The sequence below is a fragment of the Lampetra planeri genome, chromosome 77 (assembly GCF_965212315.1).
Source record: "Lampetra planeri chromosome 77, kcLamPlan1.2.h2, whole genome shotgun sequence".
NCBI classification, from domain to species: Eukaryota; Metazoa; Chordata; class Hyperoartia; order Petromyzontiformes; family Petromyzontidae; genus Lampetra; species Lampetra planeri.
Window position 1 is genome coordinate 637,218 of NC_136182.1, and position 15,987 is coordinate 653,204.

General features: G+C 52.6%; 2 protein-coding genes across 5 annotated transcripts in view; one reads left to right on the forward strand and one right to left on the reverse strand.

Moving 5' to 3' along the window:
• Window positions 1–15,987, reverse strand: part of LOC144738050 (uncharacterized) — a 478,363-nt gene that overhangs the window by 211,216 nt on the left and 251,160 nt on the right. The gene's annotated exons all lie outside the window — the stretch shown is intronic.
• LOC144738115 (uncharacterized) overlaps window positions 1–15,987 on the forward strand; it is a 54,486-nt gene that overhangs the window by 15,109 nt on the left and 23,390 nt on the right. For all 4 annotated transcript variants that reach the window (XM_078621034.1, XM_078621035.1, XM_078621033.1 and 1 more), the window contains 3 exons: window positions 9,482–9,546; window positions 13,732–13,777; window positions 14,584–14,693. In XM_078621034.1, the coding sequence (XP_078477160.1) occupies window positions 9,482–9,546; window positions 13,732–13,777; window positions 14,584–14,693 (221 nt within the window). The remainder of the gene's footprint in view (window positions 1–9,481; window positions 9,547–13,731; window positions 13,778–14,583; window positions 14,694–15,987) is intronic.

Genomic DNA, 15,987 nt, shown 5'->3' on the forward strand with positions numbered 1-15,987 from the left:
CCGTGTTCCGGCTGGTACGGTTGTGGCACATGCCACTACGGCATTTGCGACTCAGGATTGTCTGCATAGCCAGGGAGTGGTTGCTGGTGTTTCTGAGCCAAGGGGTTCGGATAATCGATGGATTGCTGACTTATGTGACGGAAATTCTTCCCTGTCCATGGATCAACGTGGTGCGGTTCGTAAATTGTTATTGACGTATTCGGATGTGTTCAGCTCCGATGATTTGGATTTGGGGCGCACCTCGTTGCTTTACCATCATATTGATACGGGCGACGCTGCCCCTATTCGATTGAATTCGCATCGGAGGAGTCCTGCTGAGCGAGAACACGTTCGGGGGGCAGTGGATGACATGTTGGCTGCAGACATTATATCGCCATCTAACAGCCCATGGGGCACTCCTGTAGTTTTGGTTAAGAAAAAGGATGGCAAATTGCGATTTTGTATTGATTTCCGGAAATTGAATAAGATATCGGTGGCAGATGCGTACCCCCTGCCGCGTATGGACGACTCCCTTGATGCATTGGCGGGGGCTAAGTTATTTTCCACACTGGACCTCTCTTCGGGATTTTGGCAGCTTCCCCTTGACGAGTCCTCACGGGAGAAAACCGCATTCCGTACGCCGCAAGGGTTATTTCAATTTAACTGCCTTCCGATGGGATTGAATGCGGCCCCTGCTACATTTCAAAGGTTGATGGAGCTCGTTTTGACGGGGTTGCAGTGGGAGACATGTCTTATATATTTGGACGATATTATTGTCTTCAGCCGCACATTTGATGAACATTTAAAGCGGCTGGAGACAGTGTTCACGAGGATGCGCTCTGCGAATTTGAAATTCAAACCAAAGAAATGCCACCTACTGCAACGGTCCGTCCGTTATTTGGGGCACATTGTGAGTGCTGAGGGGGTGTCCACGGATCCGGAAAAGATGGCGTGCGTCCGGGATTGGCCAACTCCGGCCACCGTGGGGGATGTTCGCCAGTTTTTGGGATTTGCCTCGTATTATCGAAGATTTGTGCCGAATTTTGTGACAATCGCGAGGCCCTTGCATCTCCTTACGGGTAAAGGACGAAAGTTTGCTTGGGGACAGCCGGAAGAGGCGGCCTTTCGGAGTCTGCGCGATCTATTGGCTACGGCCCCAACATTGGATTATCCCGATTTCGATCACCCATTCATTCTTGATACGGACGCGAGTGACACAGGTATTGGTGCGGTATTATCTCAGTCTAAAGGGGGTGTAGAGCGCGTCGTGGCGTATGGTAGCCGAGTCATGTCTCCCGCGGAAACCCGCTACTGTGTCACTCGCAGAGAACTTCTGGCTGTTGTTTTTTTCCTACGGCAATTTCGACCGTACCTTTACGGTCGTTCCTTTATTGTGCGTACGGATCATGCGGCCTTGCAATATGCACTTAAAATGGACCAGCCATCCGGCCAGTTGGCGCGTTGGTTGGACACGCTGCAGGAATTTTCCTTCCAAATTCACCATCGGAAGGGGGTGCGCCATGCGAACGCAGACGCACTTTCCAGATTGCCGCGGCGCGCCCCTTGCAAATGTGCGTCGGGGACGCATAGGTGTTCGCCGATTCTACCCCCCCCCTCAGCCGCTTGCGTTGGCTGTCGAGAAGTCGGATGCTCCGATGGAACCGGGAACGACTGACGGGGTTTTGAATCTGCCGCGGTCTGTGTGGATTCGTCAACAGATGATAGATGAGTCGTTGTTGTCCTTGCGGAAGCGGTCTGCGGGGGATAATGGGAGTTCGAGTACGGCTGTGGGGCCGGAAACCGCTCTCCGAGATGGACTGCTTATGTGGAGGGAAGGGTTCCAGGAACGCTGGCGTCTGGTGGTACCAACGTCCCTGCGATACGAGTTGATTAGAACTCTCCATTGTGACACGCTCTTACATCTAGGTGTGCAGAAGACCTTGTTGACGTTGCAACGTCATTATTTTTGGCACGGCATGGCGACAGATGTCGTAGGGCACGTGCGCGCGTGCCCTGATTGCGCCCGACGTAAGCCGCCTAAACATCCTTACGTGCCGCCTATCCAGTCAATTCAGGTGTCTCGGGTTAATGAATTGGTGGCACTGGACATATTGGGACCTTTCCCACCATCGGCGAGGGGTAATAAATATTTGCTGGTTGGGGTTGAGTACCTCTCCCATTGGCCGATGGCCTGGCTGTTGCCCGACCAGTCGGCCGCGGCCATTACCGACGCCTTTTTGTTTGGGTACATTATGGACAAGGGGGCGCCTGAGAGACTCCTCACGGACCAGGACCGAAATTTCTCTTCTAAATTATTGGTGGAAGTGTGCGCGGGCCTTGGGACTAAGAAAGTACGGACATCCCCATACCATCCGCAGACGGATGGTATGGTTGAGCGGCTAAACAGGACATTGTCTGCCATGCTTTGCCATACTGTGAGTGAACAACAATCAGATTGGGATCTGCACATCCCTGGGGTGCTTTCGGCGTACCGGATGACGCCTCATGCGGCTACAGGTTATTCGCCGTTTTACCTTATGTATGGTCGGGAAAACGTGCCGCCGATGGATGTGCAATTGGGAACCGGGGTGAGAGGACCTCGTAAACCACTCCCTGAGTACATTCATGACACGGTTCGCTGGGTCACGGAGGCGCGGGAGAATGCCCGCGTGGCTGCGGCCAAAGCCCAAGCCAGGAACGAGCGGTATGCTCGACGTTCCAAGGGGGAGTTCCCCTGGAAGGTTGGGGACCTGGCCTGGCTCCATTGTCCGCAGGTACGGCCGGGAACCTCTCCTAAATTGCACAAACCTTGGCGAGGGCCCGTCCGCCTCATCGAGGTTCCCAACCCACAGTCAGCGCGCGTTCAGATTGGATCTCGCCGCTGGTTTGTTCATACGTCGCGCTTGAAACCATATGTTGCTCCCCTACATGATGCGTCATCTCCCAATGTTGCCTTGCCGGGGTCTGTTGCTGCCGACTCTCCCCTGCCTGCGTCCATTGATCTTGCTAGAGCGACTGTCGTACCTGTTCTAGGCAGACCGGCCGTGACACCGCGGGTGACGAGGGGCCCTGCTTGGAGGGTGCCTGCCAGGTCTGCGGGAACTTTGAGCCCTGCAGCCCTTCCGACCCCGCTGCAAGCACATTCGCGGGACACGCCCGAGACTAATCCTTCAGGGACACGGGACGTTGGTGGACTTCCAACAGCGACAGGAGGATTACGCCCTGTCACTCCTCAAACTCCATCACGTTCCCGTTCTGCGGGTGGGCCGCCGACCGTCCGGGATGGGCCGGCGACTCGCACACGTTCTAAATCTCTTACGTTTCGTTGATTGTTATGTTGTGTTGTTGTTCTTGTTCTTACTGTCGTATTTATTGCATGCTTCTCGTACGTTCGTTGATGTTACTTTGTGTTGTTGTTCTTACTGTTATATTGCATGCTTTGTGTCCTTTGGTGTGGAAGGTCGGTTCGCCGCATTACGGTTTGGTATTGTTCAGCCGAGGTCGGCTGGGTTTTTCTCTACGGGGGAGGGTGGTGTAATGCGGGCGTAAGCGACCTTCCGGATGTGACGTCACGGGGAGGTGGAGTCATGTGACGTGGGAGGAAGGTTTGGGTCCTTAAGCGGTAAAACCGGAAGGAGAAGGGAGTTGGTGGGAGACTGGAAAAGGGTGAGGCCACGCCGGGCGAACCAAGGAGGGGTGGCACCGTCGGCCAGCGGTGGCCAACCCCGGAGACAGTAGTGGGCTACTGGAGGGAGTGAAGCTGCAGCGAGTACAGCCAGGGAGGCTGTGTAAGGGAGGCAGCGGTGAGGCTGCCAGGAGCTACGGGAGCGACAGAGAGAGACAGCAACGAGGCTGTCAGAGTCTACGGGAGTGACCCAGAGAGGAGGCTGCAGCGAGTACAGCCGGAGGGGCTGCGTGAGGGTAACAGCAGCGAGGCTGCTCAGGAGCTACGGGAGCGACGGAGACCAACAGCGGGGCTGTTGGCGGTGACGGGAGCGACAGCGGAGTCGGCACCGTGTGGAAGGAACCAAATAAAGGACAGCCGTGTGGGAAACAGAAACCGAACCAAATGAAGGACACCAAGCCAGATATCGTGGTCAAGTCTTTTATTACAGTAGTGTAGTGTATAGTAGTGTATAGTGTAGTGTATAGTAGTGTATAGTGCATAGTAGTGTAGTGTATAGTAGTGTAGTGCAGAGGTGGGACAAAGTCATTGTTATGCAAGTCCAAGTCGAGTCGCAAGTCATCAAATTCATGACTCGAGTCTGACTCGAGTCCAAGTCACATGACTCGAGTCCACACCTCTGGTGTAGTGTATAGTGTATAGTAGTGTAGTGTATAGTGTATAGTAGTGTAATAAACGACTGGACCACGATGTCTGGCTCAGTGTCCTTTATTATTCGGTTCGTGCTGTACACCCACACGGCTGTCTTTACTCTGTAGCTTCTCCACGGTGCTGACTCCAATGTCGGCCCGATCCCCAACAGCAGCTCCGCTGCTGTTTCTCTCACACAGCCCCCCTTGGCTGTACTCTCTGCTGCTCTTCTCCCTCCGCAGCTCTCACAGCTTCTTGCTCTCTCTCTCTCCCTCCGCAGCTTCTCCTGGCAGCCACACCGCTGCCTCTATCAAGCAGCCCCCTCTCTCTCTCTCTCCGCAGCTCCTCCTGGCAGCCACACCGCTGCCTCTAACTCGCAGCCCTCCTGGCTGTCTCCTCCCCAGCTGCACACCACTCCGCAGCTTGCTCTTATCTTCGGGGTTGGCTCCCGATCGCCGTCGGCGCCCCCCCTTCTCCACACTTGCCCGCGTGGCCTCACTCTTTTCCGCTCACACCCCGACTACCTTCCCCTTCCGGTTTACCCGCTTAAAGCCCCGAACCTTACCCCCACGTCACATGACTCCACCCCCCGTGACGTCACCTCCGGAAGGTCGCTTACGCCCGCATTACACCACCCTCCCCCGTAGAAAAATCCCAGCCGACCTCGGCTGACCAATAGCAAATCGTAATGCGGCGAACCGAGCTTCCCCCCCTAAAGGACACTAAGCATATAATGTAACAACAAGAACAACAACAACGCAATGAACATCAACGATCGTACAAAAGCATGCAATAAATACAACTGTAAGAAAAAAATAACAAGACAGCAACAATCAACGAAACGTAAGCGATTTGGAACGTGTGCGGGTCGCCGGCCCGTCCCGGACGGTCGGCGGCCCACTCGCAGAACGGGAACGCGATGAAAGTCGAGGAATGACAGGGGGTAATCCCCCTGTCGCAGCTGGAAGTCCACCGACGTCCCGTGTCCCTAAAGAGTTAGTCTTGGGCTTGTCCTGTGACCGTGCCCGCAGCTGGGTCGGAAGGGCTGCAGGGCTCGAAGGTCCCGCAGACCTGGCAGGCGTCCTCCGAGCAGGGCCCCTCGTCCCCCGCAATGTCACAGCCGGCCTGTCTGGAACAGGTACGACAGGCGCTCCAGCGAGATCAATGGACGCAGGCAGGGGAGAGTCAGCAGCAACAGACCCCGGCAAGGCAATATTGGGGGATGACGCATCATGTAAGGGAGCAACATATGGTTTCAAGCGCGACGTATGCACAACCCAGCGACGAGACCCAATCTGGACGCGTGCTGTCTGTGGGTTGGGAACCGCAATGAGGCGTACGGGACCATGCCAGGGTTTGTGCAATTTCGGCGAGGTCCCCGGACGTACCTGTGGACAATGAAGCCAGGCTAGGTCCCCAACCTTCCAAGGGCACTCCCCCTCAGACCGTCGCGCATATCGCTCGTTCCGGGCCTGGGCTTTGGCCGTAGCCACGCGGGCATTCTCCCGCGCCTCCGTGACTCGGCGAACCGTGTCCTGGATGTATTCAGGAAGTGGTTTCCGAGGTCCCTTCACCCCAGTTCCCAATTGCACATCCACCGGCGGCACGTTTTCCCGACCATACATAAGGTAAAACGGCGAATATCCTGTAGCCGCATGAGGCGTCATCCTGTACGCCGAAAGCACCCCGGGGATGTGCAGATCCCAATCTGATTGTTGTTCACTCACGGTATGGCAAAGCATGGCAGACAATGTCCTGTTCAGCCGTTCAACCATACCATCCGTCTGCGGATGGTATGGGGATGTCCGTACTTTCTTAGTCCCAAGGCCCGCGCACACTTCCGCCAATAATTTAGAAGAGAAATTCCTGCCCTGGTCCGTGAGGAGTCTCTCAGGCGCCCCCTTATCCATAATATACCCAAACAAAAAGGCGTCGGTAATGGCCGCGGCCGACTGATCGGGCAACGGCCAGGCCATCGGCCAACGGGAGAGGTACTCAACCCCTACCAGCAAATATTTATTACCCCTCGCCGATGGTGGAAAAGGTCCCAATATGTCCAGTGCCACCAATTCATTGACTCGAGACACCTGAATCGACTGGAGAGGCGGCACGTAAGGATGTTTCGGCGGCTTACGTTGTGCACACGCAGGGCACGCGCACACGTGCCCTACGACATCTGTCGCCATGCCGTGCCAAAAATAATGACGTTGCAACGTCAACAAGGTCTTCTGCACCCCTAAATGTAAGAGAGTGTCACAATGGAGGGTTCTGATCAACTCGAACCGCAAGGACGTTGGTACCACCAGGCGCCAACGTTCCTGGAACCCCTCCCGCCACATAAGCAGACCATCTCGGAGAGCGGTTTGCGGCCCCACAGCCGTACTCGGACTCCCATCGTCCTTAGCAGACCGCTTCCGCAAGGACACCAATGACTCATCCATCATCTGTTCCCGGATCCAGACAGACCGCGGCAGATTCAAAACCCCGTCAGCCGGTCCCGGTTCCATCGGAGTGTCCGACTTCTCGACGGCCAACGTGAGCGGCTGAGGGGGGTTTGGAATCGGCGAACACCTATGCGTCCCCGACTCACATTTACAAGGGGCGCGCCGCGGTAATCTGGAAAGTGCGTCAGCGTTCGCATGGCGCACTCCCTTCCGATGTTGAATTTGGAAGGAAAATTCCTGTAGCGTGTCCAACCAACGTGCCAACTGTCCGGATGGCTGGTCAATTTTAAGGGCATATTGCAAGGCCGCATGATCCGTACGCACAATAAAAGAACGACCGTAGAGGTATGGTCGAAATTGCCGTAGGAAAAAAACAACCGCCAATAGTTCTCTGCGAGTGACACAGTAGCGGGTTTCCGCAGGAGACAAGACTCGGCTACCATACGCCACGACACGCTCTACACCCCCTTTAGACTGTGATAACACCGCCCCAATACCTGTGTCACTCGCGTCCGTATCAAGAATGAATGGGTGATCGAAATCGGGATAATCCAATGTTGGGGCCGTGGCCAATAGGATCGCGCAACACAGGTGGTGGGTGAGGTGGAAAGCCTTGCCGAGTGTCTGGTGCGTGCCGACATGCCTGTTTCAGAGGATCTTTAGCCGACTTGACCGGTGCCGAGGCCTCCTGCTGCGGCGGAGCCGGGAAGCGGGCCCAGCAGTCTCTGGCGTAGTGGCCCCTACGCCCGCAGCGGAAACATTCGGCCTCGTTGCGCCGAAGCGCAGGCCTCGCCTCCTGACGGCCCCGTTCTGGTAGCACCGCGCGCGGTCTCGGCCCGCCGCGTCCCGTCCATGGAGCGGAGGCGGCCGTCAGTTGTTGAGGGCCCCGGTCATCCGGAACATAGACGGCCTGCGCAGGGTTCCACCCCAGCGCCTCCTCTTCTTTGACGGGCTCCCCCGTCCACGCCGTCACTTGTTTCCAGCGACGGAGGTTGAATTGCGCATCGAGACACTTAGCAGCCATCCGGGAAGTTAGCTTCTCATGCCCACACACAGGCATGGGGATCCCTAGATCCCGAGACAGCTCCAACATTTTCCCTAATATGAGAGGCTCCAGCAGGTCCTGTGGCGTCTCCGGATAAGCTGCCATGGCCAGCTCCAGCACCGCACCCCTGAACGCCACGGGCGACTCCTCTGGTGCTCGTTGTCGTTGAGCGAATCGCCGATGCGCATCATCTGGTGGCTCATAAGCATCGGCCATTTCTTGAAAAACACCACATAAAGTTGCCTTCTTATCGGTCGCTATGGAACGGAAGAATCGGACAGATTCGTCGTCCAGGAGAGTCGGCAACACCTCCAAAGCCTCCGCATCGGTCCATCTTGCTGTGCGTACCGCCGCCAAGAAGCGGCAGGCGAACGCGCTCCAGTCCCCACCGACGGAAAATTCTTTAACTGTTGTAAGGTGGCGACTCCGACTCCTCTTCCCGCCGTCTTCCAATGGTGGTGGTTGTGATGGCAAATTCAAAATGGCGTCGGCCCGCGGCGTGGCCAAGATGGCGGTTTGGCGCCACGGAGCGCGCAAAATGGCGGCCTCTTGCCGCGTGGCCAATGGCGGCGGCAGGACAGGCAACGTGGCGGCCCGCGGAGCACCACTTGCATCATCCATCGTCCCTGGCGCGACGAGATGGCATAGATGCGCCAGGACGTCCTTAAGTGCCTCCAGTTGTACCGCCATCGCTTGCCATCGTTGATCCGCGTCTGATGATGTCGACGGACCCGCCACCGCGCCAACATCCTCCACTCCCGTTCCCGTGGTCTCCTCAGCCGGGCTCTCCTCCACCACCCCAACAGGATCCGCGGTTGGAGGGAGTTCGTCGTCGTCGGACGAAGAAGCCGATGCAGGCGCCGGATTAACTTTCTTCCTCACTTGTTTCGACATGCCGTTGCACTTCCGACACCAGTGTAATAAACGACTGGACCACGATGTCTGGCTCAGTGTCCTTTATTATTCGGTTCGTGCTGTACACCCACACGGCTGTCTTTACTCTGTAGCTTCTCCACGGTGCTGACTCCAATGTCGGCCCGATCCCCAACAGCAGCTCCGCTGCTGTTTCTCTCACACAGCCCCCCTTGGCTGTACTCTCTGCTGCTCTTCTCCCTCCGCAGCTCTCACAGCTTCTTGCTCTCTCTCTCTCCCTCCGCAGCTTCTCCTGGCAGCCACACCGCTGCCTCTATCAAGCAGCCCCCTCTCTCTCTCTCTCCGCAGCTCCTCCTGGCAGCCACACCGCTGCCTCTAACTCGCAGCCCTCCTGGCTGTCTCCTCCCCAGCTGCACACCACTCCGCAGCTTGCTCTTATCTTCGGGGTTGGCTCCCGATCGCCGTCGGCGCCCCCCCTTCTCCACACTTGCCCGCGTGGCCTCACTCTTTTCCGCTCACACCCCGACTACCTTCCCCTTCCGGTTTACCCGCTTAAAGCCCCGAACCTTACCCCCACGTCACATGACTCCACCCCCCGTGACGTCACCTCCGGAAGGTCGCTTACGCCCGCATTACAGTAGTGTAGTGTCTTGTATTGTCTAGTAATGTAGAGCTAGAGTTTGTCGCAGGGAAAGGGAGGTCTGGACCGCCCTACTCCACATGCTGCTGCAGTGACCCTCACCAGGACTAGCTGATTGAGACACAAACTAATGGACGCATTCTTTGCTGTCACTGTGCACTCCCTCTCACCGTCGCCTTCCGTAGACCTCTCCAAGCGGAGAACCGAGCGCGACTGTGCACGACGGCGTCGTCACGACGATGCCTGGCTGGTGAGTTAGTGGGTGAGTGAGTAATTGGTTGAGTGAGTGGGTGGGTGAGTTAGTAGTTGGTGCAAAAATAGGTGAATGGGTGAGTGGGTGAGTTGGTTAGAGAGTATATGCCTCGGACCGTACCACTCACACTGCCTCTACCCCTACCACTACTAACCCTACCCCTACCACTACTAACACTACCACTACTACCACTACCCCTACCACTAATAACCCTACCCTACCACTACTAACCCTACCCATACTAACACTACCCCTACCCCTACCACTACTAACTCTACCCCTACCACTACTAACCCTACAACTACTAACCCGACCTCTACCACTACTAACACTACCCCTACCATTACTAACTCTACCCCTACCACTACTAACCCTACAACTACTAACCCGACCTCTACCACTACTAACACTACCCCTACCACTACTAACCGAAACCCTACCACTAATAACAATACCCCTTCCACTATTAATCCTACCCCTACCACTACTAACTCTACCCCTACCACTACTAACTCTACCCCTACCACTACTAACTCTACCCTTACCACTACTAACCCTACCCCTACCACTACTAACACTACCCCTACCACTACTAACACTACCCCTACCACTACTAACATTACCCCTACCACTACTAACACTACCCCTACCACTACTAACTCTACCCCTACCACTACTAACACTACCCCTACCACTACTAACACTACCCCTACCACTACTAACTCTACCCCTACCACTACTAACTCTACCCCTACCACTACTAACACTACCCCTACCACTACTAACACTACCCCTACCACTACTAACTCTACCCCTACCACTACTAACTCTACCCCTACCACTACTAACACTACCCCTACCACTACTAACTCTACCCCTACCACTACTCCTACCACTACTAACTCTACCCCTACCACTACTAACTATGTGCCTACCACTACTAACACTACCGCTACCACTACTATCCCAAACCCTACCACTACTAACAATACCCCTACCACTATTAATCCTACCCCTACCACTACCTACTCTACCCCTACTACTACTAACACTACCCCTACCACTACTAACACTACCCCTACTACTACTAACTCTACCCCTAACATTACTAACTCTAACCCTACCACACCTAACCCTAACACTACTAACTCTACCCCTACCCATAAAACGTGTCACCGAGTGAGATGCAAATCTCCTTCTCAAGAGTTCCAGTTCAGGACTCGGTGAGAAGTTTCTATTCTGCTGGCCATTTGAGTGTCCGTGGGAGGGTTTTCAGTTTAACACGTTGCATGCTTTCGCGACCAAGATCATCCATAATAGAGGTGTTTTGGGTTAGATCGCGTAAATATGTAAATGTTGCATCGTTAAAACCCGCCACCACCCGAGACATTCAACTAGTGAGGGTTGTCACGTAAACAGAACGTGCCAATTCGTCACTAGTACAGCACTAGCGTATAGTGTAGTGTATAGTGTAGTCTATAATGTAATGTAGTGTATAGTGTATAGTAGTGTGTAGTGTATAGTGTAATGTAGTGTAGTGTATAATGTCTAGTGTAGTGTGTTGTGTGTGTATAGTTTAGTGTATAGTGTAGTATACTAGTACAGCACTAGCGTATAGTGTAGTGTATAGTGTATTGTATAGTGTAATCTAGTGTAGTGTATAGTAGTGTGTAGTGTATAGTGTAGTGTATAGTGTAGTGTATAATGTGTAGTGTAGTGTATAGTAGTGTATATTGTAGTATACTAGTACAGCACATCGGTGTGTTGGAGAGCCCAGCCACACCATTTACAGTCTGAGTACGACGTTTTGCCAGTAATTACAGCCAGCTTTATCAGGCATAGATGTGGTGGCCACGCTTCTGCACTCTTGCGCAAAGTGGGGCAATGATTACACTGGTCAACAACAAAAAACCCATGTTTTTCTGGCCTGGACTTTTGCAGCTGTTTTAGACTTATTTCAGGGTGCTGATTCCAAATCTGATTTCAGATTTGCTCCATCACATCTCATTTTATGCTATCGGCATACCCCATTTTCATTGATTTTACCCGAAATTAACTCTGTAACTTATGATTGCAAGTTGTTGCGAGTCAGTGACTGCTTTAGTGTTAAAATATGGTGCTGTATTTTAGGATAGTTGGTTTATAATATAATTTTATGTAGATATTCCCATTTATTTAATATTTTTCTTCTGCAGTTTTTATTGAAAATGCAATATTTTTTATCTCAAATACCTGATATGATAGACAAAAACTGATGCCAGATTTGGAATCAGCACCCCAAAATTACTTTAAACCCGTTGGAATACCTTATTCCAGAAAAAGTGTGTTGACCAGTGATATTCAACATCGCCTTGCTAGGCACAGTGAGGAGAGGCTTGCGGCGCCCCAATGCTGTTTCAGGAAAGGGCGTTCCTGCACAGATGCCATATTTTATGTCCCTCTGCTACAGCAGAGGTGTAGGGAATTCCCACAAGACCTACATCTCTGCTTCGTTGACCTGGTCAAGGCCTATGACGCCATCAGTAGGCCTGGGCCCGGGTTGTCCCTGACCCACTGCTCACGATCATTAAGGACCTTCATGATGGTGAGCAGGCCCGGGTAAAACTACGTGGCCCGGAGTCAGAGCCTTTCCCTGCACACCTTGGGGTGCGACAGGGATGTCCTCTGGCTCCCACATTATTTAACATCTATTTTGACTATGTTCGTGAAGCCTTCAATAGCTGTACCGAGGGAATTTCCACTTGGTACAGATATCATGGGAGGCTGATTGATGCCCAGGTGCGGTCAAGGGATGGCTCCCTATTGCTCAACCATGTTAGGTATGCCAATTATCTGGTAATTGCCGCTCACTCAGAGATGGAGAATTACCATCAACCCCACCAAAACTAAGCAACTGCCTGGGTATTTTGTACCATCGGACACTCCACCCACACAACTCAAAATCGGTGATGGGGCAGTTGTGGAGAGAGTGGAGAGTTCCCCATACCTCGGCAGTGTGCTCATGACCGGCTCTGGTTTGACAGCAGAGGTCTCACTCCGAATCAGTCGAGTGGCATTATCTTTTCATCGGTTGTGTAACGCTGTGTGGAAGCTGCCTGGTCTCTCGCGCCGCACGAAGCTTCAGGTCTTCTCGGCCACAGTCATTCCCTCCCTTCTTTATGCTTGCAAAAGGTGGACCCCTCAAATAGAACACCTTCGCCGGTTAGAAACATTTAGGCTGGCCTGCCTACGATCCATCCTGGGTTTAACCAGGCTGGATTGTGTGAGGAGCTCACAAATCCTTTTAAGATCTAGACAAAGTCCCATCGGTGAGCTCCTCCGGCAGGCAAGGCTGAGTTGGCTGGGTCATGTAGACCTCATGCCCAGCCACCGCATGCCTAAACAGCTTTTGTTCGGTCGGATCGAGGTGACTAAACGGGTGCGGCATGGGCTAGAGAAGAGATGGAGTGATGTGGTACAGGAAGATGAGGAGCTGATAGAACTTGCCGATGACTGGTACCAGCGGTGTCAAGATCGGCCTCTGTGGAGGAGGCTCGTGAAGAACGCTACTGGGCAGTTAGATGCAGTCGCTCTCCAACAACGGAGGGCGGAGGAGCGACGCTCACAACAACAAGCGGAGTGCCGGGTGAATTAAAGCACAGCAAGTTGGCACAGTAGGGAGCACAGGTAGTGCATCGGCCAGTCATCGCGGTCATCTCAGTCAGTCGACACGTGGCACCTGCTGGGTCTGCCCCGTGACCTCCTGCCAGCGGGCGTTCGACACTTCACGTGGCCTCAAGGTGCACATAGCATGGCACAAACGTCGTGGTGACGTCACCGCCACTTAGTGGCGAATGGCGCGGGTGTTAGTATTGGTGCGTGCAGGTGCGTGGGCAGGGTTCATATCTGCTCTGCTCTGAGCTACGTACCCAGTGGAGAAATTGGTGACGTGATTGCAGCCGAATGGGGAGCGGTGGTGTTGTGGCGGTTAGCGCTACAAACTGCGCGCTGAAACCCGAGTTCGATTACCGCCCACAGTCCTGGGCCTCCCCTAGGTCGACTCGGCCTCAAATGAGTACCTTGTGTAGCAGTGGTGGTGTAGTAAACATCGCCACTGGGGGGGCAAAGGCGGCCCAGCGTAGCACCGGCCACCCACCAGTCTGTTAGGGCCTCACGGTGGGTGATCTTTGTCCTTGTTTGCAGGGCTCAACTCAGCTCTGACGAGAAGCAGATGCCACCGGAGATGCTGGTGAGCCTCTCATACCCAGGGCTGTTCCACACGGACCCCCTGGACATACGGACAATCACCCTGCTCAGAGAACTCGTAGCAATGTGGACCCATCCATATGCCAACGGGAGAACGTAAAGTCCATGCTGGACGTTAATTGTGTATGTTGCACGTGTATGTCACGTGTCTGTTGCACTTTGAGAGTTAAAGTGATCGGCGAGAAAGTTATGAGAGATGAAGTGAAGAGAGATGAAGTGAAGAGAGATAAAGTGATGGGAGATAAAGTGAAGAGAGATCAAGTTAAGAGAGATAAAGTGAAGAAAGATCAAGTTAAGAAAGATAAAGTGAAGAGAGATCAATTGAAGAGAGATAAAGCGAAGAAAGATCAAGTTAAGAGAAATAAAGTGATGGGAGATAAAGTGTTGAGAGAAAGTGTGTATACTGTAGTAGTGTATAGTAGTGTAGTGTATTGTAGTGTATAGTAGTGCAGTGTACAGTAGTTTAGTGTATAGTGTGTATAGTAGTGTAGTGTATAGTAGTGTATAGTGCGTAGTAGTGTAGTGTATAGTAGTGTAGTGTATTGTCGTGTATAGTAGTGTAGTGTATAGTGTATAGTAGTGTAGTGTATAGTAGAGTAGTGTCTTGTAGTGTCTAGTAATGTAGAGCTAATGTCTGTCCCCAGCGTAAGGGAGGTCTGGACCACCCTACTCAACACGCTGCTGCTGCTGCTGCTGCGACCCTCACCAGGACTAGCGGATTGAGACACAAACTAATGGACGCATTCCTTGCTGTCACTGTGCACTCCCTCTCACCGTCGCCTTCCGTAGACCTCTCCAAGCGGAGAACCGAGCGCGACTGCGCACGACGGCGTCGTCACGGCGATGCCGGGCTGTGCCGTCACCGCAGTCACGCCAGATTTCTCCGGCGATGCCTACTCGTGAGCGCACCAAAATCCCTCGTACAACATCGTGCCGGGATGTGGTGGATAAGTGGGTGGGCGTGGTCGGTCCGGTCACGATGATTTACTTGTGACGCAGAGTACTCGGATCCCGCTGGGTACGCGAACCGACCACCCGCCCCCGATTCACGCTTGCACCTTGCAACTCGTACTTTCGATCCACTCAGGGGGGGCACGGATGCGGAGAGGCAAAAGACACCGCCCCAGCAATCACGTCGACGTGGGTTTGAGGGTGTAACTCTATCGCTAGCGCTATAAACGAGTCCCAAACAAAATACCTCTAGCGTTCTAATATAAACCTCGACTTAAGCTTTTGTGCCTTGCGCAGGAATTGGTATTGTTTGGGCATTTCGGTAAAGTCACGTAGATGAGGTTCAATGTATAAAAATAAAATAAACAAAAAACCGCGACGTTTCGATCACAACACAATCATCATCAGGAGAAAGCTGCCTTCAGCAGACAGTCTGTTTATTTTATTTTTATTAATTAGAACCTAGCTCCATGACCTTACCGAAAAACCCAAAGAATACGTTCTAATATAGTGATAATAATCTAAAGTGTTCTGACATATTGAAACTAATCATCTATAGCGTTCTATCTGAGCCGGATGCCATTGATGATTAGTGAATCATTTACTGTACAGTGTTGTACTTCATTAGACATTAATGTACATTTATAATAATTATTTAATACACTCTTACATTGTGTATAAATACACTACAGTTTAATAGTAATATGCAATAATATATTATTTGGGTCTTTCGGTAAAGCCACGTAGATAGAAAAATTATAAATATATCACGACGTTTCGATCGCAACCCAAGCAATCGTCATCAGGTGAAAAAAATATAGCGGGAGAGCTGCTGAGGCAGGATGTTGCATAGGTTTGAGATGGGTGTAGCCCAAGGGTAAGTGGGCGGGGCTAGAGATGGAATTTGCATGTAAATGTAAGATCGTAGAGCTGATTTACCTCCACTACAAAGTGGCTGTGGCGGTGGCCATTGTATTGTATAGCATTGCATCATGACATATTTCATAAATCTTGTGTTCGGTGACCGGTTATATACCTTTCGGTCTCGGTCGAAAGTGTAGTTAAACTTTAGGTCTGGTTTCGGTTTCGGCCGAAAACAGAAATTCATTTTCGGTCGGCCTCTACTAAACACTACACTATACACTACACTATACACTAAACTATACACTAAACAATATACACTACACTATACACTAAATACAATACACTACACTATACACGACATTATTGTACACTACACTA